The 23778-nt window shown below is 37.3% G+C and overlaps 2 protein-coding genes across 2 annotated transcripts; both read right to left on the bottom strand.

Moving 5' to 3' along the window:
* Positions 1–1199: 1199 nt before the first annotated feature.
* On the bottom strand, positions 1200–16205 carry LOC145777824 (carboxypeptidase B-like). Its single transcript, XM_082589236.1, has 13 exons — positions 16128–16205; positions 13678–13753; positions 12668–12768; positions 10610–10730; positions 10272–10373; positions 9770–9868; positions 9473–9583; positions 7913–8000; positions 6691–6752; positions 4786–4923; positions 2388–2472; positions 2160–2271; positions 1200–1388 (listed from the first exon to the last, which is right to left on the bottom strand). Exons 1-13 carry the CDS (start codon positions 16190–16192, stop codon positions 1307–1309), a joined length of 1242 nt encoding a protein of 413 aa, XP_082445362.1. The 5' UTR covers positions 16193–16205; the 3' UTR covers positions 1200–1306.
* Positions 16206–18096: 1891 nt separating this feature from the next.
* On the bottom strand, positions 18097–23082 carry LOC145782796 (uncharacterized). The gene is made up of 5 exons (XM_082594562.1): positions 22977–23082; positions 22577–22744; positions 20402–20608; positions 19777–19891; positions 18097–19316 (listed from the first exon to the last, which is right to left on the bottom strand). The coding sequence occupies exons 1-5, from the start codon at positions 23067–23069 to the stop codon at positions 18613–18615; spliced, it is 1287 nt and encodes a 428-aa protein (XP_082450688.1). The 5' UTR covers positions 23070–23082; the 3' UTR covers positions 18097–18612.
* Between the last annotated feature and the right edge of the window lie 696 nt (positions 23083–23778).

Consider the following 23778-nt stretch of genomic DNA (forward strand, 5'->3'; position numbering starts at 1 on the left):
TACACTGTATGACTAGTTTAAATGTAAGCTACTGTATGGTGACTTTCGCTGACTGCGTGATACCAAGGGTGTGAAAAAATGTATGCTTCTTTTATGCTGCATGTGACGTCGTCTATTTGACTTAATTTCTAACAGTCGCTGAAGGATTTCAATTTGCTGGTGATGAAACAGGCGTGGCGTGACCTTTCGCAGAGAAATCTTTGGCCACCCTGGACTTGTTTACTCTATGTTTAATTGTGCGTAAACATCTTGTTAGTGCGCTGAAAAATGACTCGTCGATAAGGTAGCCACTTTAACAAGTCGAAATTCTGCCACTGAAATTGACTAGAATGAAACCGCCAACCAATCATAAGCTACGGTTTAAGTGACGTAAAAAATGGCGAAAAGAAGATCATAGAAAGCAAATTAAGTGATGGATTTTTTGTCAGCTGGTTGGCTTAGGGGTTAGGGTTCGGGCTAGAAAGTAGTCATTTCATTGACGCGTGTTCGATTCTCACCACTGCTATTGCTCTTTTTCTTCTGTAATTACCAAATAAAGTTCAAAACAAGCATTAACTCTCTGGATGAGTGCTAGAAGGGTCACAATTGGACGGTAGCCTCTTATAACACGTTCTGATTGGTTGGCGGTTGCATTGTAGTCAATTTCAGTGGCAGAATTTCGACTTGTTAAAGTGGCTACCCGTCGATAACTAGGCTGCCTTGGTTATACTCAAAAAAGATAGTTTTGAAACAAACTAAAAAAATAATTGGTAAGTAATAAGGATTAGGCTGATATAGGCTACTTAGGCTACATTAGACGGCATGTTATCTTCTTGTACGGCCAGTTCAGCGACCGAAGAGTTTCGCCTTCGTCTCTGGTAGGCTTGAGATTGATTCCAACTTGGGTCATAGGCCTCCCAAAGACTTGTAAAACGATTGTGTTTTTCTTGCGGCAGTGACTATAGCTAAGTCGGGTAATAAATAATGTACTGACATCGTAAACCTGATGTAAAGTTAAAACTGAGTCTTGTCGCTAAAACACCCCAGCAGTTGCTGAGCTACAACAGATAAAACCACAATATTGCTCGTATCTTCTTATACAATGATTGAATCGCTTAATTAATTTGATTAAAAATATCTGTCGTAGAAACCAAGACATCTTTCTTTTAATTCAATTAAAGTTTAAGCAGAGAGACAGATACAATATTTCCACTTTGTTCTTATGTATTTGCCAAGTCACTGCGTTTCAACTAAGGTGTTTTAATGTTAAAAGACGTTACATCCATGCAAACAACAATGTCTTGGCCTTCTCCAGATGTCGACTCATCTACGCGCATCTTCCATCCGCGACGGCTTGAGCCATAACTTTGAAAGCTGCGAAGGATTCTTCTGCGGTCGGTTGGATCAATCTGTGATAAATGTTACCGTCTAGTTTAAAATACCAACAAGTCAAAGTTCCAGGTTAACCCGAAAGTTTATTTGAAGCCGACAGTGAAACTTACTAAACTAGTCAAAATAGCAAAGATAAACTAGCCTAAACAAAAATACAAACGGCCAGGGACCATTACTAAGCTATCAATTCTTTGCCAGCAAATTAAAGGCGGTTTTATGACCCTCCCAATTTTGAGCAAAAAGTCTACATTTTTTTTATTACTGGGGCGTTTGTGGAAACTATAATGATGCAGATGGTTTCCATTTTCAAAGAAAGCTATATTGAAAAGATTAGAAGCTAACTGTCTTATTTTCCGGAAAACGTCCTCGTTTGCATCCCGTTTTGAAAATGGCTTAGTCTATTATGGGTTTGGGAAATCTTGTTATCCAACATTGTTTCATTTAGTTGGCGAACATTTGTTCATTTTTGCTCTACATTTAAGTAAAGAAACTGCAAAAAATATGAAGTTAAGCCGACTCTGAACCGATTTTTTTATTACTAAACTTGCGCTAAACCCAGCCGTCTTCACAACACGGGGTTATATTATCGTAAAAATAGACTACAGTTAAAACCAATAAAAAAAGAACATAAAAATTCACAGGAATCAACATCTTTTTTAGAAGTTTAGATGACTTTTTCTGATGTTTGCTTTTATTTTCCAAACGGCGTTAAACTGTTTTTAGATAAATTGGTTGCAGTAAGTACTTAGCATCTATAGCCTACTGTAGCCTACACTCTATAAGCCTACCTTTCAGGAAGAACGAATCCATATCTTCCGGTGTCTCTCAATTCAGTGGCAAATGAGCAACGAATGCCGGTCGTATCGTAAAAGTAGTCAGCCGTGCTTCCAGAAGCAACATCTGAAATATTCGCTTGCTGATAAAACAAATGAGATCTTGTTAACTTTCGGAAGTTATTTGTCACACTTGTTATTTTCAGAGATTTTCTACATCACTCTGTCATCAACACAACCTACAAATGGTCGAGGATATTGAGCCAGCTTCGTAAACCATTCCGTGAGTGCTTTGAATAGCAGCAACACTGTCTTGAGCGATTTTGTCCTGCAAAGATAAAATACGAGATTCAATATCCAAATTCATTTTGCACTTTTTCAGAAGAAAGCAGTTTCATGGTTTTCAGGAATTTTTTGTAACTTATGATGTAGGCCTCTTGGTATTTATCTTGCTCTGCAGGCTGGATGTAGAGGTAGCTTACTGTATTTTATAGCTTAGGTTGCATTTCACTGACATAATTTAGGAATAGTTTAAAATTGTTCTAGCATTTATTGTAAGTGCTCAATCCTGTGCATGTTTGTGTTGACATGCTACCAGCCTATTAACACAAAAAAGCTAATGACGACACAAACCAGCCTACAGGTTAATGAACGAGCAGTTTAACTGAATTCCTTCACTCGGTTCTGCCATCTGTTGATAAAGACTACCAGTAACTTGTGTGGTAAACCTATTGTCAAGAGTTCTCTGAACCCTGTTCAAAAAACGATTTGTATAAGAAACTTAATGAGGTGTCATAAGAAAAACAGTAGGTCGATTGATTGATTTACAGTAGCCTAATCCGTATCAACCAAAAAAACGTTATTTTAAAAATGTCCTTCCGTGTCATGCATACAATCCATACATCTTCTGTGAAAGCCAGGATAGAGAAAAAAGCAGCAAAGAAGTTTGCAAATAAATCTTTCTTGACCTTACATCATTCTCTATATGCAAAAAAAAAACAAGTAGTAAACTATTGAATCTCATAATGAAAGCAACATTTGTACCATTTTTGAATAAGATACTGACAAAGCCGCCTTTGCGGTGGCAAAAGTTTTATTGATGAATTAAGTTTCCAAAAAAAGTTTTCGAACCTGTCTGATTCTATGAATTTTATGTTTAATTGTTCGGTTGCATCCTAAATACAGAATCCTTGTGCAATTTTTCATTTTCAATAACACTGAGAAGCCTGAACACAGGTAAAAGGACATCAGCGTATACTTTATCTCTATTATTGCTGTGAATGCTTTTAAATTACACGTGTAGTGGCTCTATGAAGGAGTGGGTGCAGTGCTCCAACTGTAAGAATTGAACACATGAGACTTAAAGGAATAAGCTACTCTTAAATTATTTTGTTTACATAAGCCACAATTGTTGAAGTAACCGATTTTAGCAATTTTATTTTTTTTACTGATAAAACAAAATAACACAAGCTAGTTGTCTTAGCACAGCTAGTGGTCCATATCAATCATCATGGTGAGCATTCATCTGGCGATATAAGACAACAAATACATCACTGTGACCAAAATAGTTAATCCAGAGTGTCTATTTTTCTTGATGGTTGGTGGTTTACACTACAACAGAATGTAAAGCACCGCCTTAAAAAGGATATCACCTGAACTTTCCTTACTAAAAAAGTGAACAGATATTTCTTAGTGCTTTGTAGAGACAATTTGACAAAATGTTAAATCTTTACCAACTTCTTCAGCGTTGATACATCTACTCTGAACTTTCCGTATGGGTGTCGAACTTTTTTGGTAATCTTTAGAGGTCCAATTTTTTTTATTCCAGTTGTATTTTTCAGAAGATAATTGCTCAAATCTAAAGTCGATAAAAAATCTATTTTTCCAAACCAAGCTCGTCAAAGATGAGTTTGAAAACATTATGTCGGGAATGACGTTGGGCCGTATTGTATAATTTTATTTTGCATCCCAGGGATGCACTTGTATTGCAAAGGTTAATTTCGCGTAAGAATGTCTTTCTACTTCAAGAAAATCCTGCGCATTTTTCACACACCAATTCCACTCCTATTCAATGAAACCAAACTCCACTCCCATCCGACTCCAAAAAATTTCATAAGTTTAGACTCCGAATCCGCTTCAAAATCAAATTATGAGTTAATTTAATACCAGCCAATGCCTATAACACGAAATAGCTCAGGGGTGCAAAAATATTTTGTCAACATTAGCAGCACGAAAATGTTGTCAGTGGCGCACATTGATAAGCACTTTATTGCCAGGTCAAAAATCGCGTGAATAACTTTTATTTATTTATTTTTTCTGTAAATAAAACTAGAATATACTAGATTTATTAGATTTAGCTAAAATGAAAAGTTGTTGAACCAAACTCCGAATCCACTTCACTCCAAAACTTTTGTAAAAAATGAAACTCCGAATTCACTCCATTTTCTGAAAATTGAGCAAACTCCGGCTCCACTATTCCAAATCCACTACATGATCAACTCTAATATAGGAGGACAAAAATAACGCGCCAACAACCTTAATCTTCGGTCAAGCTCTGCATAGACATATGTACAGTACAATTGGTTATAGCTTATGTCAAGCATTTCGCAGAAGAGAATAATAAAAATAGGTAATGCCTTACCAAGGTAGCTTCATCTGCTGGTTTGCTGAGGGTGTAGCCATAAGGATACATCCAAAGTTGACTGTAAGCATGAACGTCGACGTACATTTGTGGATTGTTTAATTGTTCAACAAAGTTCTTTTGTGCTAAAGTGCATGGCTGAAAAATAGATGACAAGAAATTCTTATTTTTTGGCACAACGCAAAACAAAATATAAAAGTGATATCGAGGTTGAAAACCAATAGCAGCCTAATGAACAGGACTTCAAGCGATAGTCTACATCGAAACATTATCGAATTGGCTGAAGATATTGAATATATCGAATAGATGTTTTTTCAATTTATATTGAAATTATATAGTTAGTCTACAGTAAAAGTAATAAACTAGCCGTTTTTCTGGCTCTAAGAGTATGTTTAAGATTGATGTTAAACTGTTATGCTAAATGACATCACTTCAAAACAAGGTAACGATTTAGATACAGTATTATACCATCAGTTTTTCTTTAGACACGCGAAAAAGACACGCGCAAAGACATGAGAACAGCACAGCAAATTAGGTTGCATAGTTTGCAGGCGATCGACTTTTGTTGCTTTATGGCAGGTCAATGCGGCTTTTTCCTTGGACATTATTTTACAAGATATGCACCATCTAGGTTGAGAAAGAGCAAACATAATTTTTTCAACTTTTTTTAGTTCGAAAAAGTATGAGCCATCGCTTAGGATTTGCAATGAATGGCGAACATTCGGTAAATAGACTACAGTGCTACATATTTTAATTCACTACTTGCTAAAACAGTGCTAAACATAATACTCTCTTTTTGTCTGGTTATACAAAATAGAATGTTCTGTCGTGGGTGCGCTTAAAACGAAATATTGATTGGAAACGTGTCTCAGAAGAAAATGTGAGTAGCAGTCTCGCAACTTCTAATAACATTTTATAAACTTTATTATAGCAAAAACTATAAAGAAGCTTACACGCCACATATTTTCAGTGTGCTGTTCGTTTTGCAGTGTTTCTATTAGCAACACTTGTTACTATACAAGTTTTAATACTTAACAAATTCATGGTTGGTGCTTAACAAGACCAAAAACAAATTACAAAGACGCCACAAGGAAAAAAGTTTAAAATGAATTGTAGGAACAAACAAAAAAAAATGTCAAGAGAAAACATTCCCACATTATTTTGTCAAAATATTCATTTGCGTGATTGTTGAAAATGCGGTTTAGGCCTTGCTAGGCTTACATTGTTTATTTTTGACAACCAGCACATTTACTAAACACCAAAAAAGCAAAACAAAGTCATCCCGAGTTTGATGGTGAGATATTTCCCAACTTTTAATGGCGGAAAGTTCAAATTTACAAAATATATTAGGTTTGCTTGAAAAAAAATCGATGTGAATATAAGCTACAATTGGTTGATTTTAAATCTTTATCCCCGGACTGACAAAACCTTTGATAGGTTAATTCTGATGGGTACCCATAAGCTACTTGCAGAATCGTTTGATGCAGGGTAGTTATCGAGATTGGCAGAGAGAAATTTCCGATTGTTGAAATGTTGTTGGGGAATTATTCTATCCACTAGGTGCCGTTGAATGAAGAGCAGTCCTGAAATTTATTGCTTAAGCACATACCCCGAAAACTAAACCAGCTCCGTTTGATCTTGACTCGGCAACTTAACTGCTGATCGTGCGGTGCTGCGTTTAATCCCCATTGTATCATTGTCAAGTTGCAAATAGCCTACCCTACGGCTTGTTTTCAAAGACACATGTCAAAAAAAATGTTTACGTTTTATAAATTTCTTACTATTGCAATGTAGTAGACACCGAATTTTGCACAAAAAATTACAGCGTCACAATTGCAGAACATTTCATCAAAGCCCTTTTAAAAGATGTACAGTGACCATACAACCATACCATGCATAACCAACCTCTGAGAATGGTGATGGTCCACAGTATGTGTCAGAGCATGGACTGGTGCTGGATCCTTGCCCTGCAAAGAAAAACACTTTGTAAATTGAATTCCAATTTTTTCTTATATCGGCTATTTGATTTAAGGTAGACAAGAAGTAAGCTATAACATAGATTCATTGAACAGCGATAACTTTATGAAGTTGAGGCAATAATTTTGAACTTAAGTTAACATTTACAAGTGTAGTCTAACCTACACAACCAATTGCATATTTCCTGATTAGTTTATTGAATTGCAAAATTAACTATTGCTCAAAATACATCACTGATAGGCCTATGCAGTGACCATTTTTTTTGGTGCTCACATTTTAAAAAAAATTTCGATCACATGCTTGATTATCACAGTGACTTTAACATGTCACATCAGTTTATTTTGATATGATAAAAAGCTATTGAGTAAACTGCAAACCTAGTAGGCAATGAGTTTAAAGCCTGCTGAAAAAAAGGTAACACCCAAAAACATGGTCACCATACGCCACTGAGCTATAGGCCTATATAAAGTATTAGGATTCTGCCAAAATCTTCTTATATACAGTCTTGTTTCGATCGCAAACACTTGTAAATTTGTCGTTTCTAGTTTTCGGGATCTTTGCAGAGTTTGGTATGAATTTCTTTCGCCGAGATGGTTAGAAACGAAACCACATTGAACTCAACTGTGGAAGTATTAACAATCTGAAAGAGCACTTGATATAACGGCCCTTCTCAAAATGCAATGCTAAAGCAGGAATGTTTTCCTAGCTATTTATTTCGAGGACCCTTTCGACAACATCTAGTTGTAGTTTTTGAGCATTAACTACGTAGCTGATGTAGTAGAATTAGAAACAAGTCTGTTTCTTATTTGTATAAGCGTTCGCATAGAATCGACCAGTAGCAGATCCGGAAGATTTTAATTTGCAATATCTGATGCAAAGAAACATAACACTTTATTGTTTTGCAATGGCATCACAATGTAGATAAACATCGTACTGATGGCCTAAGATTTGACATGGAAGCGATGGAAAAAAATTGGAAACGATTCCGAAATTAACCGCATCCACATCCCTGTATTTGGTAAGACGCCTAAAAAACATAGGCCTACCAGAAAGTGTCCGCCATGATTGGCTTCACTGCCTTTCCGCTTACTAATTCAAATTGTCAGACATCAAGTATAAACGAGGTGCTTAGATGAGAAACTGGATTTACCGCAGTGATTGGCATCCCAGTTTCTGTTTGGATCTACACCGACACAAAATCCATTTGTTGGAGAGCGTGTTTTACGCCACATTCGGTCCTAAAAACAAAATATCATTTAGTTTTACAAGCTACGGCCCATAGAAAGAATTAAACTTAGTGTATCAGACCGTTCGACGGTAACCTAGGCCTACCTGTAGCCTACCGCCTTACGTGCTTGACAAAAAGGATGAAATGCGAAGCCTTGTCGTGACTGGCACGTCATGGACAAGAAATCTCACAAAGGCCAAGGGTTTAACCGAGTCGGTTTTAGTCATGCTGTTCAATCTATGAGTAGCGACCGTAGGGTAAATACTTGAATGGATCATTAAAGATTTCACAATTCTAAATAACTAAACTTTGAGCTTTGTTTCTGGCTTGCAAATATTAAGCAGAATGACTAAGTGGACCGCGATTGTCAATCTTTCAGTTATTCAGTTTCAGTTAACATTGTTGAACCGTAGCTTATAGAGCCTCCCATCATGGACTTCTAAATAGTAGAATCTGGACTGGAAACGCAGTGACCAACAGAAGGCCAAACAGTTGGTACAACAGTTGGCCAACAGTGGACCAACAGCCAAGTAACTAACCCTGTTAGCCCACTGTTGGTCAACTGTTGTACCAACTGTTTGGCCTTCTGTTGGTCACTGCGTTTCCAGTCCAGATTCTACTATTTAGAAGTCCATGCTCCCATATTGGTGGGATTCAAACTATATGCGACGTTTGTCGCACATGCAGTAGTTTGTTTTTAGTTGCTGTTTTTGTTTGTTACAACTTGCACTACTATAAAGTACAGAAAAAAAATCAAGATTAAGCCATTTTCCAGCACCAGTAAATAGGTTACATAACAAACATAGGCTACAACACTGTAAGTTATTGTCAAACTTAAACATTACAAAATAAAGCAAAAATGTTTTAATCACTCGTGACTTCGTAATTTTTTTTCTGCAACATTGATTAGCTACTAGACTTAAAGCCTGGAAACATCACTTCTAATTTCGGAATAGAAAGATAAAAAGGGTGTAGCTGCATACATGTTGCCTATAATTATGTTTTTTGCTGCTGACCGTGGTGTGAGCGCTTGGGAGACATTAGAAGAAATGCAAATTTGACAATGCTTCAGAGAACATGGTTATGTCTTGATAAGACTTTTTAATTAGAATATCAAGTCGCTGCAGCTCACTTGATAAGTGGAAGATTTTCGTCACTATTTCTGGCTCTTGTACTAGTAAGCCTGGATTCGATTCCAGGTTGGGTAATACCAAAGACGTTAAAAACGGTCACCTCGTAAAAGTATAATACAAAAAAAAAAAAAAAAAACGAAAAAGTAGGCTACCGTGACACTGTCACTAAAATATTTTACATGTGTTGTAAAGCAACAATATTTAAGTCACAATAATATTGTTATTATTATTTGTCTGCTTCTTACCTTCTGGGTTGCATGTAGTCTACATACTGAAAGAAAAATGTTTGTTCTTGTTATTCTTATTAATCACTATTTTATTCATTGAATGCAAAATAAACATTCCTTACGCTGCTCCACGTGTAAGCGTATCCGTCAGGATTCGAACTCGGGATGAAAACAATGTCGACATTGTCCATCAAGGCGGTTATTTCGGCGTCATTGCTGTAGCCTTCAACGAGCTGAAATATGACGCTGTATGATCATACCATTAACTCTATGAACTATTTTAAGTTTGTTGCGAGAACAAAACAGTTTTGTATGCCCAACAGATTACAGATTTTTTCTATTTTGACAAATTTCTCAACGGTGGGCACTAATATTTGCGCATTTATCTTTTACTCCACTTCGTTAGCCATTAGACTCACCCATTTAGCAGAGTACATACAAGTTGCTGGAGTCACCCATTCTCTAGCGTGAATACCGCAATTGATCACGAACTGGGGTCGATCATCTCCAGTAGAAATCTAATTAGTTAACAATATAAATACAGTGTTCTTGGGTAGGTTCTAGTGCTATCTCTACGAGCTCCATTACCTCCGATTTTTATATTGTGATTTCATTCGACACCACAGTGATTGGATTAGGATTAATAGTCAATATCAAAAAGAAAATAACAACATAAATCAACAATTACTCAATAAAAAGAAATCTAATGTTGATTTTTTGAAATAGTATATTTTATCAAGCAAAAATCTCCTCGATCTGTTAATTTTTTTTATCTTAAAGTTAAAAAAAAATACTGTAGCAAGTTATACAAACAACTTCATTGTCGTGTTGCATAAGCAGTTTTTAGTTGAAATTACAAAAACTAACATAAATCAGGTTCACATAAGATAACAATTTTATTTCATTTAGCTGATGACCAACCGTGAGTGCGTTGAAATCTCGCCCTTCGTAACTGGTACCAACGTAACTTTTAGTTGCAAGAGAAGCGTATGTTGTTGCCATATCGTCAATCCACTGCTGAATCTGCACAAGTAAGTTTTGATTTTTTTATCTTTTTTGAAACAAGATAGAATTATTTTAGATGAAGGCAATTAACCGATATATGAAAAAGTCAAGTGCGTTGTTTGCAATTACAGCGGAAAGAAGTTTTCCCACACCTGTTAGATGTGTATGTTGAGCCGTCTCCGATGATATTAGGCTACATTTCCACTGTATTTCAGTCCAACAACATAAATATTCAAAATTTATTTTAAATTTACCTCTTCATAGGTATGGTAAACGTTATAATCAAAACCAGCAAGGTTCTTTGCCACAGGATGTGAGCTTCTTTCTGTATCTATTAAAGCTTGAACATCTTCAATAAAAACTTCATAGTTTATCCTGCAATTTTCGTTTTTTTTTTAAAGCGAGCGCGGTAATCTGTTTTTTTCTTATAAACTCGATTCATTTTTCTTTCTTTATCTGTATTATTTTTTATCGTCATCCGTATTTAAAATAGTTTTGCAGATTGCATTAGTACAGTAATACACCCAGGGGCTCTATCCACTTTTAGAATTCGGGGGGTGATTTTTGGACAGTGGGCTAAAATCGTCATAGTCATTTCAACTTCTGGGGGGCTGCGCCCCCCAGACCCCCCATTGCAGCATCAGCTTCTTTCTGATCGAAGCATAGGGTTTCCAAGTCGTTTCACGAAGTATGTTTCGGAAAGGGCATTTTTGGGTAAGCAAACTGGTAGTCACTTAACAAGAAATATTTCTGGCACTGCAAATGAAAACTCGAACCAATCATTAACTACGTTTTTCGTGACGTGAAAAAGGGCGAAAAGAAGATGATACAAAGCAAATCAAGTGCTGGATTTTCTATCAGCTGTTTGTTTGTTTGTTTATTTGTTTTTCATATTTTTACCCTGCATTGCGGAAAAGCGGACTTGAGCGCTATGCATCGGTGTACGCCTTCTGACGTACACCTGACCCACGCTGCAGCCGACGGCAATGTCTGTTTCCGGTTGTCTACTCTACTTATGACTTAAATTTAGTACTACCCATTACTCGAAATCGATCACTGAGTAGAGGCAATTATACTCATAGTGAAGTTTCTTCCCCAGAGAAACAACGGTAGCCACTTTAACAAGTCGAAATTCTGCCACTGAAATTGATTAGGATGAAACCGCCAACCAATCACAAGCTACGGTTTAAGTGACGTAAAAAATGGCGAAAAGAAGATGATAGAAAGCAAATTAAGCTGGTTGGCTTAAGGGTTAGGGTTAGGGCTAGAAAGTAGTCATTTCATTGACGCGGGTTCGATTCCCACTACTGCTATTGCTCTTTTTCTTCTGTAATTACCAAATAAAGTACAAAACAAGCATTAACTCTCTGGATGAGTGCGAGAAGGATCACAATTGGACGGTAGCCTCTTATAACATGTTGTGATTGGTTGGCGGTTGCATTCTAATCAATTTCAGTGGCAGAATTTCGACTTGTTAAAGTGGCTACCAGAAACAACAGCAAGTGCGGGGGGGTGGAGTCGAACATGCAGGCTCTCGACGGCGAGCCCAACGCGCTAACCACTCGGCCACTGCTGCCGACTAAGTTGGCAGCTGGTTGGCTTTTTAGGGGTTAGGGTTAGAAAGTAGTCATTTCATTGACGTGGGTTCGACTGCTATTGCTCTTTTTGTTCTGTAATTACCAAATAAAGTTCAAAGCAAAGATTAACTCTCTGGCTAAGTGCGAGAAAGTCACAATTGGACGGTAGCCTCTTATAACATGTTCTAATTGGTTGGCGGTGTCATTCTAGTCATTTGCAGTGGCAGAATTTTTTCTTGTTAAAGTGGCTACCAAGCAAGCTAAGTTAAAACACAGTGTAAACGCCTGGCTTGTAGTTCAGGGTTGCCAAACAAAAAAATCATATTGAAATGAAATATATATTCATATTGATAAAAAATTCAGAATGTGCCAACAGCGAAAATATATTTTTTTAAATTTGATCAATAAAATATCACAAAACCTTTTCAAAGCCAAATGAGTGGGGGGGTGATTTTGCATTGATCACCCCCCCACTCCAATTAGTGGGGGGGTGATCACCCCCCTCACCCCTCCCTTGGATAGAGCCCATGAATACACCATTCAGAAAATTAAACTAAGCTTATGAATAAAATAATTAAACTGTTCTGACGGCGAATGAGGTCAAATTTTGAAAACAATAGTTTGAATATATCAGTTTTCGATGTTTGTACATGTACAACCTCTATGTAATCTGATGTATCGACTCGTTATTTATTGGAAAACGTAATCATGTAGTCAGATAAATAACCAACCAACCTGAATCGTGTCAAAGCCACTTTGACAAGAGCGACGTTTTGTTGCTGAACATGAATATCAACTGGGATTTTGTGTGATCTGATGGGGGTCCAAAAGTCCAACTAAATAAAGCAAATTGAACCTTTTTAGCAGAACCATGCAAGGTATAATCATATCGTCATGAGATTCATCACCTATAAAACTTTTATTTGGCTTAAAAGAGCTAGTCATTTAGAATTCAAATATTCAATAGAACTCCCATATAACGGATGGGTAGGCTACATAAAGGATAACTACATAGGCTATAGCAGATAAAAATTCTAGTCGGAATCGCTTTCTATGTTTTTTCATCGCCAACTGCAGATACACTAGACTTAGAGACACTAGAGACGGAGGTGGTTTTTTGTTTGTTATTTTCAATGCATTTTAAGTCACTTGCAGTGCAGATCCATTTCGCATAAACTGGATAGCCTACATTTTTCTGCTTGTTTGAAAAAAAAGCAATGCAAAATGTCTCGTGTGGAACAGACGCATTCATCATTTCAAGGAAATCGCTTTTTAACAGTAGGCTACAATATTACTGCTGTCACACAAGAAAGCGAGATGTAGTCTTCACATTTTAATTCGGTCTTTTCATGATTAAAACACAGAAAAGGACAATGTTGTTGTAATATGTCTTGTAATTTACCTTGTGAGTGCGAGGAGACGTAGCCTAACCTACACAGAACTTAGCCAGCCTGTGCGGTGTGCCGAGGGTCTTCGTAGGCTTACTGTGGGTGATGGATATCTGTGTGGGCCTATACTGTGTGGGATGCGGTGTGCCGAGGGTCTTCGTAGCCTACTGTGTGTGATGGATATCCATCCCATAAACTAAAACGGATGAAAATCTCTGGTCCCTATTTCCACTTATGTCCGATATGTGCGAGTTGTGAGCTACTTTGTTGCTTTTCCACCAGTTATGTTAATTTGAGTAGTTACGTTGAGAAAATTGTTTTAGCTAAAAAAGCATTTTTCTACTTCCATGTCCTTACTGCAAAGCGTTCAGCCAAGCTTTCCAGCGTTTGCACATCTTCTTCACGAGAAAGATTGATGCGAAGCACTTGGTCTCTGCAACGACACAATGAAATCAGTTCAGTTGTTTTTATTCTGATTATCATAGCAAAAACAATACACGTCAACATAGCATAGTTCGAGAAAAAAGTAGAAGCGGCAAAACGCAAACGTTAAAACGTGCTTGTGACCGAAGTAAGTTATTGAGTTGAAAACAAATTGGCACGGTCGCAACACCTTCAGAAAAATGTAAGATAGAAAGGGAAATAAAAAAGAAAAGAAAAAGTTGCAAACAAGAATAAAAACAACAACATATGTTTAGGCAATAGCTTTATTAGCCGATATAGCTTTAGCTGATATTTTTAAGATTTGTATGAATAGATACTTGATAAGATCGGCCATGGTGCGTTATCTAGAGTGCTGATGGTCGTGAGGGAAACAAATCTTGATGAGTTTAGCTCATAGCAAAGAAAAGCAAGGCACGTACAGAAAACCCCACAAAGAAATCCTACCACTAGCAAAGCCATTTGAAGTGCAACGCACCAGGCCAGGCCTAAAAAGCAACAAGCTTAAGAAGATAATAATTGACTAAATCAGAATACAATATTTAGAAACAAGATTTTTGAAGTTTGATTAAAGACGACCTTGTCTCTGAGACAGATAACACTCCCATGGGATAGAAAACACCCCTTTTTCAACTTTTTTGCGATCAAGAAAATATTCGATGATTGAAGATTCAGACTATGTGGTGGGGAAGACATGGAAGTCAATCTTCGTGTCCTCTACCAAGCATTTCTCTCCCTGGTGCTTAGATGCAGCTGCACAATTTGCATAGTGTCGAAAACCGGCGCTCTTTCTAGCGTCGTAGAGACTTGAGACCCTGACATCTCTTGGTCTTCAGATAAACGTAGTTCGTAGTATAAAAGCTCTTGATTCTCGTATATCAAACAGTGAAGCGATTCGAAGATTTTTTTTTTTGTACAATTTTGGTGAAGAGGTGATTTTCTTTAACCATAGACAGATAAAGCCAAGCAATGTAGATGTAAAATCAGTTATTTTTCGTTACTTGAAAAGGGCTAAAGATCGCCAAGGCGAGCCCGTGGTGCAAGGATAAAAGAAAAAAAAAGCACTTTACAACTATAACACCATGGAAGGAACTGAGCCCCGTTAGCTCAGTGGAGAAGCACCCGGCTCAAGATTAAGCGGCGCTGGTTCGTCTTTTCGAGTTTGCGCTTAGCAAAGTATTCCAGGACTGCTTTCCATTCATTCAGCGGCATCTAGTGAATAGAAAATTCCTCGGCAACAACACTTCAACAACTATCAGAAACTTCGCTTGTCAATCTCGGTTACGGTGAGATGACGCAGAGGATAGGCTAAGGCGTTCGCTTTCGACTCATGCAATCCTGGTTCGAAGCAGGACTCCCTCTTGCTTGTGTTCAAATGCCATGTACAAATTCACGTGTTTGCATGACGCGAACTGTAGGCTACATACTTTGGTATGTCAACGCGGTATTTGGCAACGAGAGTGAGGGAGCACCTAGATTTAACTACAGTAATTCGAACAGAAAAGTGCAATTAAAGACCATCTATTCGATTGTCAAACATGTTCAAACAACAAACCATCCTTGAAGTCTTTTAGAGTTGTGCGTAAATGTTCCGCCGAATTTGATACGAAAATTCACGAGGCTTTGCTCAAAAAATCCAGCAATCCTCGCCTCAATACGCAATTGTTTGCGCAGGTGCTTCCTATCTTCTAAACGTTTTTTTATAATTTGGTGTGTGATTTGTTTTTTTGCCTCGCGAATTAACCGCCATGTGCTTTGCCTTTCTCCTCTGCTTTGCAGTTTCTTTCTTGTGCATTTCGTTTTTCAATACATTGTGTAGATCAGTTATTTTCAATGTAGGCCTAGATGTTATTGTAAAATCAGTTATTTTCTTTACTTGAGAAGGGCTAACTTGAGTATGGCCGAAAACGTTCGTATAGCTTATAGTTTTATGTTCAATCTAATTATATGATGTTAAATGCCGTGTGGTTGCTTGGTTTTATCTGTCTAAACTTAATTTACGTTTTTGTCTTGGTTACACACACCTAGTACAATACACGCCACCAATCACACATTTCACAGCATAATTGCCCGGGCGATTAGTATCATAATTTACCTCTTGTGTCGTTACTTATGTGCTTGCGCATTACCCTTAAGCAAAAACTGAACTATTCTCCAGCCGAGCTTCTTTATGGTGCTACAGTGGCCATGCGGAAAGTTTCAGGCTGAAAGAACTATACTAATCCTGTCTACCAAAATAAAACAAAATCCCAAAAACAGATTTTGCTGTTTCGTGCCTCATCATTATGTGCTCTAATTAAAACACTTAATAAAAATTAATTTTTTGGAAAAACATTTGTTAAAACCAAGTTTTAAAGCTTCATTACCCGTGAAAGGTTCGGCGAGCAACCGCAAGCGCCACGAAGAGAGAAACCAAAATAAATCCCTTCATCTTTAAATTACTTTTTAACTTGAAAAAGCAAAATTAAGTTTTAGCCACTGACTCTGCAGTTATATACCCATAACCGTGTGAACATAACATATGTTGCATCTGAGCTAATTGCAGCAGATACTATTTTGGTTGTAAGTTAATAATTTACATTAGAAAAGAGTCAAAAGACCTTGTAATTCATATTATCCACTTCAATTTATCGCTTGCAAGAACAAGATAATCTTCTACAATAGCAGATTCCAAAACATATCAGTTTTACATTGCCAGACGAGAAAAGAAAATGATATTATATGCCCAGAACAACGTTAAAGGTTGGGAAAACAAAAAAACACATTTTACTTTGTAGTTTCAATGCAATCTTACGTTGGTTTATTGTGCCACTACGTTTCAGATTGTAAACATACTTTTTGCACGAAGACTAATTAAATAAACAGCCTAACAATGGTATGTGATCAGATGTTGGTTTCACACGCTGAAAGCTACTGTCCTTTAATTGCTGATCGATTTAGCTCAATGACCTCAGCAAAGGGGTCTCAAAGATATGCTGGGCCCGTGAAATCCATCGAGAAGGTATCCCTCAAACGCAAACGTGAGTATGCAGTAGCGTGATCACGATTTTTTTTCTTGAGGAGAAGGACATTCCATGGCAAATAATTGATCGTTTTTTAATGAAACGCCTACTTACTCTTAGTCTATATGTCTACATCAAGCCCACATATGTGATTACCACAATCACTAATCAGCCTACATTCTATATTAACGACACCGGTTTTCAGGTTTTCGAATTTGAACAGCTACATTTCTTCGGATTGACCTAGCATTGAAAACGAACAACATGACAAAAACAAGGATGTAAAATTTGCCAAATTTTCTGGCAAAGATTTTTCATCTATGTCCTAACTAAACACTGATTTGTAACAAGCGGCTTTCTTGACATCACTTACGTCAGGATTTTTCAAGTGGTAGCCCATGCAAAGTTTTGCATAGAGCAGAACGCTACTTGTTTGATTCCTTTAATCTAGTAAACCATATGCATCGAAGCATCCGTTCGACAAAGTTTAGATGAATAGATTCAAAAACTGTATGCGCTGGGTAGCCTTATCTGTTGAGATTGAATACCAAATCGCAATAACGTCATTAGTTGGATAATAAGGTGGATAAAGTCAGACCGGTGTATACTGTGCAGTGGACTATTTAACAGTTAAATGAACAAGCTGGAGTTGTTATAGGTCACGCAAGGTGAAGATGCAATCCAGACAGACTTGCCAACTTGTGCCGACCAGATCTTGCGGTAAGACGACACAAAATGCCTTCTTTTTTCTTAGTTTGTTTGGAATAGGATAATGTGTGAGTGCTGATGATATGTCAACAGTCAAATCGGGCGACACACGCTTTTGCAATGACGAAAAAGGCTTTACCTTGTGGTAACTTTTATTCTGCATGTTGATACCCTGTTAGTTTGTTGAAAGGCTTTGCAATGCTTGGTATTGAACTTGTCAACTAATTTTTCTAAGATTCGGTTTTAGGTCAGTACAAATCAGAGTTGTCTGATTTTTATCATAGCTTATAGCCAAAAATAACCTTTTTGTCAACTGTTTTGCAACTTTTCTGGTTTGACTAACGTTTTTATTAAAGTAGCTTGTTTTGCAAAATAGCCTATTTATCTGGAATTGACAGGTGTGGATGTTGCAAGACATATTTTAACTTTTTGTTATGTTTTTATTTATTACAGAGATGTACCCAAACCATTTTTGAACTAAGATCTACTTTTGAAGTAACCGACCTCTTGAGATTTCCGATCCTGGTCTCGATATAGCAAACTTTCACACATCGTCACAGGTAGGTTACTGTATACACGACCACCCGTTAAACACATACAGTAGTATGAATAGCATATCACCTGTTCAAATTTACAAAAAAATACCAGTAAAATCAATCCAGCAGTAGATATACTGTCAACACAAGATGTAAACTGTTAAAATTTGCCTAACTTTGATGACCATTCATTGCAGATAATACCAAACTGGAATAGACGGCAGTAACAAATTGTAACAGACCTCTACATTGAATCAGTCGTTGAGGCCTCACGATTGCAACTATTTTAATCGACAATATACGTTGTTGGCCTTGAGTGACTTCAGAAACATTGTAGGCTCATTGAAGCAACAGCTTTTTTGATTAGGCAACTAACGGAAATAAAAGGCAAACAACATAAGTACAGTCAGTAGCCTCAACCAAACGCTAGTGCATTGTTAACTGAAAAACAGAATTCAATTCGGTAACATTAGCAGCGTGCGTAGTTTTTTTGTTCAAGCTGTAAATTGTTGTAATACGGTTCATGTGTTAAAACTTTGAATGATGGATTCTTCCTGTGAACCTGCTGTATTCCATTTCGACAGCGGTGAACAAAAAATATGTTTTTAGTTAAAAGGTTGTAAGTAGTTGTCTCTTTTATGCAGTGAAGAGTATCTTACTCTTCCACCAGGGATCTGCATCGACGGTGTTCTCGTGGGGGACACAGGAGCTGAGTGAGTGGCGGCATATGGAGTTAGAGATGGACTCAAAAGGACCTGTGGAGAACTTCTTGTTCTCGGGAGTGATGGGTTTGTTGTTTGCGAAGATGTTGGCGCTTCAAGCAATGCTTTAGGAGAAGTGTGAGTTGAAGGAAGTGATACGTGAAGCTCAGAAGACCGTCTGGGTTTACGTTTAGGTGTTTTGGGCAACAAAAATGTTGGAGTGTCAGGAAGTGGCCGTTGTGGAGTTGATCTGGAATTAAGAATCATCTGTGCTCTTGGAAGCATTTGCTCATACTCTGAATCCGATCCGTGGTTGTTGGGCGCAGACAAGTGGTTGTAGGTTGCTTCTGGCCCACCTGCATTAGTTGCTACCTCAAACGATAATTTTTTTCTTTTTTTCTTCTTTCTGATGTAGCACACAAGATACAGGATGATCATCAGCAAAATCATCACAACAATGCTCTGTATGATGAAAACATAAGTTTTGATAACTCCAGAGTTGTTTGGATTAATATTTGCAGGGGTACTGGTTGTTGATGGGGAGGTTGTGCTGAGTCTCCGAGGTAGATCATTTTCTTTGTTGGGATCAGGTATTGTTTTCCTTGTCGCTATGAGACAAATACATCAATTAGTCGACGTAATAACAGATTAGCCTACTTTTATCAATCCTGTCCATGCTTCTGGTTCAATAGTATATGCTGGCATTCCTACAATAATTTAATCTTTAAACACTATCTATTGTAATGAGTAAGTATCGACTTTGAAATAGCAATAGCAAAGTTAGTAGGCTATATTCAAATGTGATCTTAGCACGGCAGCAGGCTATCACGTTTTACCGTGAGTGTATGTGACTGATTTAGAAGTTTCAAATCAGTTTATGTCCGTTTATATGTATTTCATTCGATCTGCTGTAAGCCTAAGCGTTTTTTCAACCCTTATCTATTAAACTACCAAACTCTAATGTCAAAGCTCATCATTGAAGATCCTGATCAAACGTATAAATGTCGTTCTAAAAAATAATATAATCATTAATCAGTCAGCTGAAACAAAATATTAGATCACAGTTACCTGGATTGATGGAATTTGGATCACAAAAAGATACCCTTGATTGGAGATAATTTTGTTTAGTTGCCGCACAGTTTGAGCTAAACACGGTTTGCTTCATACAGAACCTTCTTTGAAACTAGAAATAGCATAAGATGGAGTTATACTAAAGAGAGCCAATGACAGACGGCGGAAACAAAAATACTTCGTAAACGAAATTCCCTCCTGTATTTTTGCAGTATTTCTTGGCATTGGTTTCTTTCAAAAAAAAAGTACAAGAATTTTTTCTTTGTAAGCTCGAAACGCAAATACAACGCAGGGAAGTTTCACACAGTAGGCTACGTATTGCAAATTTCAAGTGCAAAAAAACTTCTAATTTTTATTTTACGGCGTATGCTTCAATAAACCAATGTTTATAAGTAAGATGGTCAAAATAGAGCACACTTTCACTCAGTTAGTCTATAAGATAAGCCTTTTTATCGCGTGCTACTTCAGTTTTCTGGGATAGTTCTTTTAAGTTAAATCGGCTACTTTAACTCCCCAAAGCTAAAGCTTAACCCATATTTGGCCAAGAAGGTTTAGGTCTGGCTACGTTTTTAGACAACAGGAAGCCTTGGAAAGTACTAATAAAATTGTCTTTTTCCCCTACTTGAAAATGAAAATTTCCGCTTTGTACGCAAACCGTCTGACTTTGCCATTGACCCCACGCTCCATCGCACTCCTCTTCCTGGTTACAGAACTCCGTAAACGTTCTTGTGCATCCCTGTTGTTCTCTTATGCCCACACATTCCTGCGTCCGAGTGCGGATACGATTTCTGCATGTCGTCCCTTGACATTCTGAAGTGGTCATTGAATGCTGCAAACAGTTTTAATGAATAGAAATAGCAGAGAAACAAGAGATGTGGCAATTGTAGCCAAGCAGCCTACTGATATAACCAAACAGCTTTTAAAACCGCATAACTGACTGTTTGTTTAAACTCAAGCTACAAGTAGCATAATTTTAGTTATAATTAAGTTTGCTGTGAAAAAAGCACAAGGAGATGATTTACTGAAGCCTAGAATTTATTGCTTAGTTGGTTTCAATATCCACACTTTTCTATTGGCCAAACAGCTGGCTTACCACGCAGTTATCACACATAAATCGTAGTGATATACAGGAGGTAAGTCAACAAGTCACATACTCAGTTACTAAGCCTCGAAGAAGGAAATGATATGTTCTAACTATTTTAAGACTTTGACGTGGCAAGTTCCCTTCAGAGTGAGGTGGCAACTGGCAAATTCCTTTCTCGTGTCCTCATTTCTTTCAGCACCCACCCCAATTTATTATACCCTTGGGTAGAGGCGAGCGGTGTTTTCAACAACTAGCCAAAGGCGAGTGTCGAAACAAGATCGCATTATTGGAAAGTCAGCGCTTTACCCGCTGCACCATCCTATCGTATAAGTCAGAGGTCACCAACCTTTTTTGCAGTTTAGCACTAAGAAGAGCTGTGGCGGGCTACACTAACAAAAATTTTAAGTATGTTCACTCTTATGCCAGAAAAGAACGCATTTCGTACCCAGTAGCCAGCGTTACATGTTGTTAATATATATCTCAGAATACCGCAGCAACAAAATTAGTCGAACAACGCAACTGCCAGGCCAAGCTCCTTTAACAACACTTTTGACTTTTTTAACAAAGCCTAATAAACGAGGCCACTTGTTTTGCGCAGTTATAGCTAGGCGAGCGGTTTCATCAGAATATTCATCGCCAAGCAAGAGTGGTGTTGTCACTTCGCTTCGCAAAAGATATCTTGCAATTAACAGTTTCTATAAACAAGGAAATGTTTGACACATCGCAATCCAGGCAACAATAGTGACCTGCAAACACATCAGCAAAAAATAAGCTCCAATAACAGGGAGAAAGAAACCAGGCCCCATGAAACAAACGCTTGTGGAAATCACCGAAAAAAAAACGTTTCTATCGTAACTCCTGAACAGTGTTCCCTCTAAAAAAGCGATGAGTTGGTTTTTCATCCTTTTTGTGAAAGTCTATAAAACCGTCTTTCTTTTGGTTATTAGACAACTGTCACTTGCGGTGCTTATAAGCATGACAAGAATTGTTGATTAACAACATTTTGCAATAGGCTACTAAGCTACATACTTTTACAATACAACCAGAAAAAGTTTTTAAATTTATATATAATATTTTGCCAATTTATTATAAATTGAGTTGGCATACTGACCTATTTTGCCAACAAAAACTTGCTTAAAAGAACACTGCTCGTGAAACACAATAACGGTGAAACGCACACTAGTGTTTGCATGACATTTACAAACCTAAAATAAGCAGCCCAATGCTCACAATTTCGAAATTCAAAAACAGACGTTTTAATCAACCACTGGGACAGTGTGGCTGGACATCGCATTGGAATAACTTTAAGCGACCCCTACCTAGAACTACAATCTGATTGGTCGGTCGGTGGAATCGTATGCAAAGCGAAAATATGCTTCTCGGAAAGTATTTTTTGCCTTCATGCTCTTTAACTCCTCAAGAAAAGTATTTTTGGTTATACGTGTATGCTGATACCTTCCGCGGGCCGCACATAACAGCGTGGCGGGCCGAATGCGGCCCGCCAGTTGGCGAGCCCTGGTATAAGTTATAGATCAAACACTTAATTCACGTTCGATGATCAAAATTTATCACACGGTCACTCACAAAACAATTTTGGTCTATGTGCTATTCGTAAGCTTATCTAAACTGCGGGAGCAGCAAAATGCCTGATGGAAAAACTAGGAAAAATCAAAACGAAAGAATGCTTGTGATTAAAAACTTGTTATAACAAACCCAATTTCCAGAAGCACAATGTTGACTGCAGCCCTTTTGTCTTTCAACCCAATAGTCATTCTTGCAAGTAATGTGTGGACTAGAAGTTCGTAAGCATGTGTTGTTTCTCTGCCACTGGCAATCCTCAAATTTTGCGCAAGGGATCCAAGGAGTCCATTCAAAAGTGGTCTGTAAGATAACAGATTTAATGTTTGGTATAAAATGCAATCGCAACTACTGTAGTTCATCACAACATAAAAAATATTTTTAAATATCAAACAAATTTAAAAAATATAACATCTAGTTTTTGTTTGTTAAATTTAGCTTTAAATTTATTACGGTAGCCTACATTTTTCCATAATTAAACACAATCATAAGTTTTTCATTTTTCTCAAAAGGGTTTAGAAGCTGACTTGCTTACCAAGTTTTCTGGTTTGTTGAATGAAGTCAAATTATTAGATTTAACATATCTAGCTCCTAAAACTATTACTGCGATAATACAATAATTCTCCATCTCTAACTCAGGCCAAAAGTAAATCAATTAATCATCATACTTTGTTGTCATTAGTATGGTTACTTAATACGCATGATGACGTGATAAAGGGGGGATATGTTCTATTTCCGGTATGCTGTTGTTGATACCATGTAATTAGGGTCAAAACAAATAGGTAGTTTTCATAACCCTAATGCAAAACAACGTTAGAACTCAACAATATTACGTGATTGAAGGCATTTTAACTTTCTTGAACAACGTCCGTTTGCATCACCCGGAGACCCGCTGAGGTGTTGCTACTTTCTGTAGGACAACAGAATTTCATAAATAATTTTGCGATATATTACATCTATGTAATTATGGGATGACTAAGCTTACTCTTTTGTGTTCAACTGTTCGTTCTTTTCCACAGCGGAAACATGTATCTGTATTAGCAAATGCTTGATATTGTGTGTGTGTGTTTGTATATTTATTGTGTATGTTATTTACCTAACGTAAGATGACTGCTGACCACCTGATCTTCTCGTGATATCGCACACAACAGTTTGTCATATTTTTCATTCTTTTCATGTTTGTTTTACTTATGACACATAAACTGATTGATTCCTTTTAATGATCTTCACCATCAGATTCTCTTTAAGTTTTTACTACTAAGTTACTTCTACTGCGATCGAATACAACGCATTTTTGGACTAAATACTTTTATAGAATTTTTCTCCTGCACACGTCG

Source organism: Aplidium turbinatum, chromosome 1 (assembly GCF_918807975.1).
Source record: "Aplidium turbinatum chromosome 1, kaAplTurb1.1, whole genome shotgun sequence".
Classification (NCBI taxonomy): domain Eukaryota; kingdom Metazoa; phylum Chordata; class Ascidiacea; order Aplousobranchia; family Polyclinidae; genus Aplidium; species Aplidium turbinatum.

Excerpts from the sequence above, each read along its gene's own strand:
- LOC145782796 (XM_082594562.1), bottom strand. The coding sequence starts at position 23,069 with ATGGAGAATTATTGTATTATCGCAGTAATAGTTTTAGGAGCTAGATAT. Across the intron at positions 19,892-20,401 it reads GCGGAAATTTTCATTTTCAA|TTTCAAAGAAGGTTCTGTAT; the intron begins GTAGGGGAAAAA and ends TGCTATTTCTAG. Across the intron at positions 19,317-19,776 it reads TCCAAATTCCATCAATCCAG|CGACAAGGAAAACAATACCT; the intron begins GTAACTGTGATC and ends TTTGTCTCATAG.
- LOC145777824 (XM_082589236.1), bottom strand. The coding sequence starts at position 16,192 with ATGAAGGGATTTATTTTGGTTTCTCTCTTCGTGGCGCTTGCGGTTGCT. Across the intron at positions 12,769-13,677 it reads GCTTGGCTGAACGCTTTGCA|TTGGACTTTTGGACCCCCAT; the intron begins GTAAGGACATGG and ends TGCTTTATTTAG. Across the intron at positions 2,473-4,785 it reads CAGCAGATGAAGCTACCTTG|GACAAAATCGCTCAAGACAG; the intron begins GTAAGGCATTAC and ends TTATCTTTGCAG.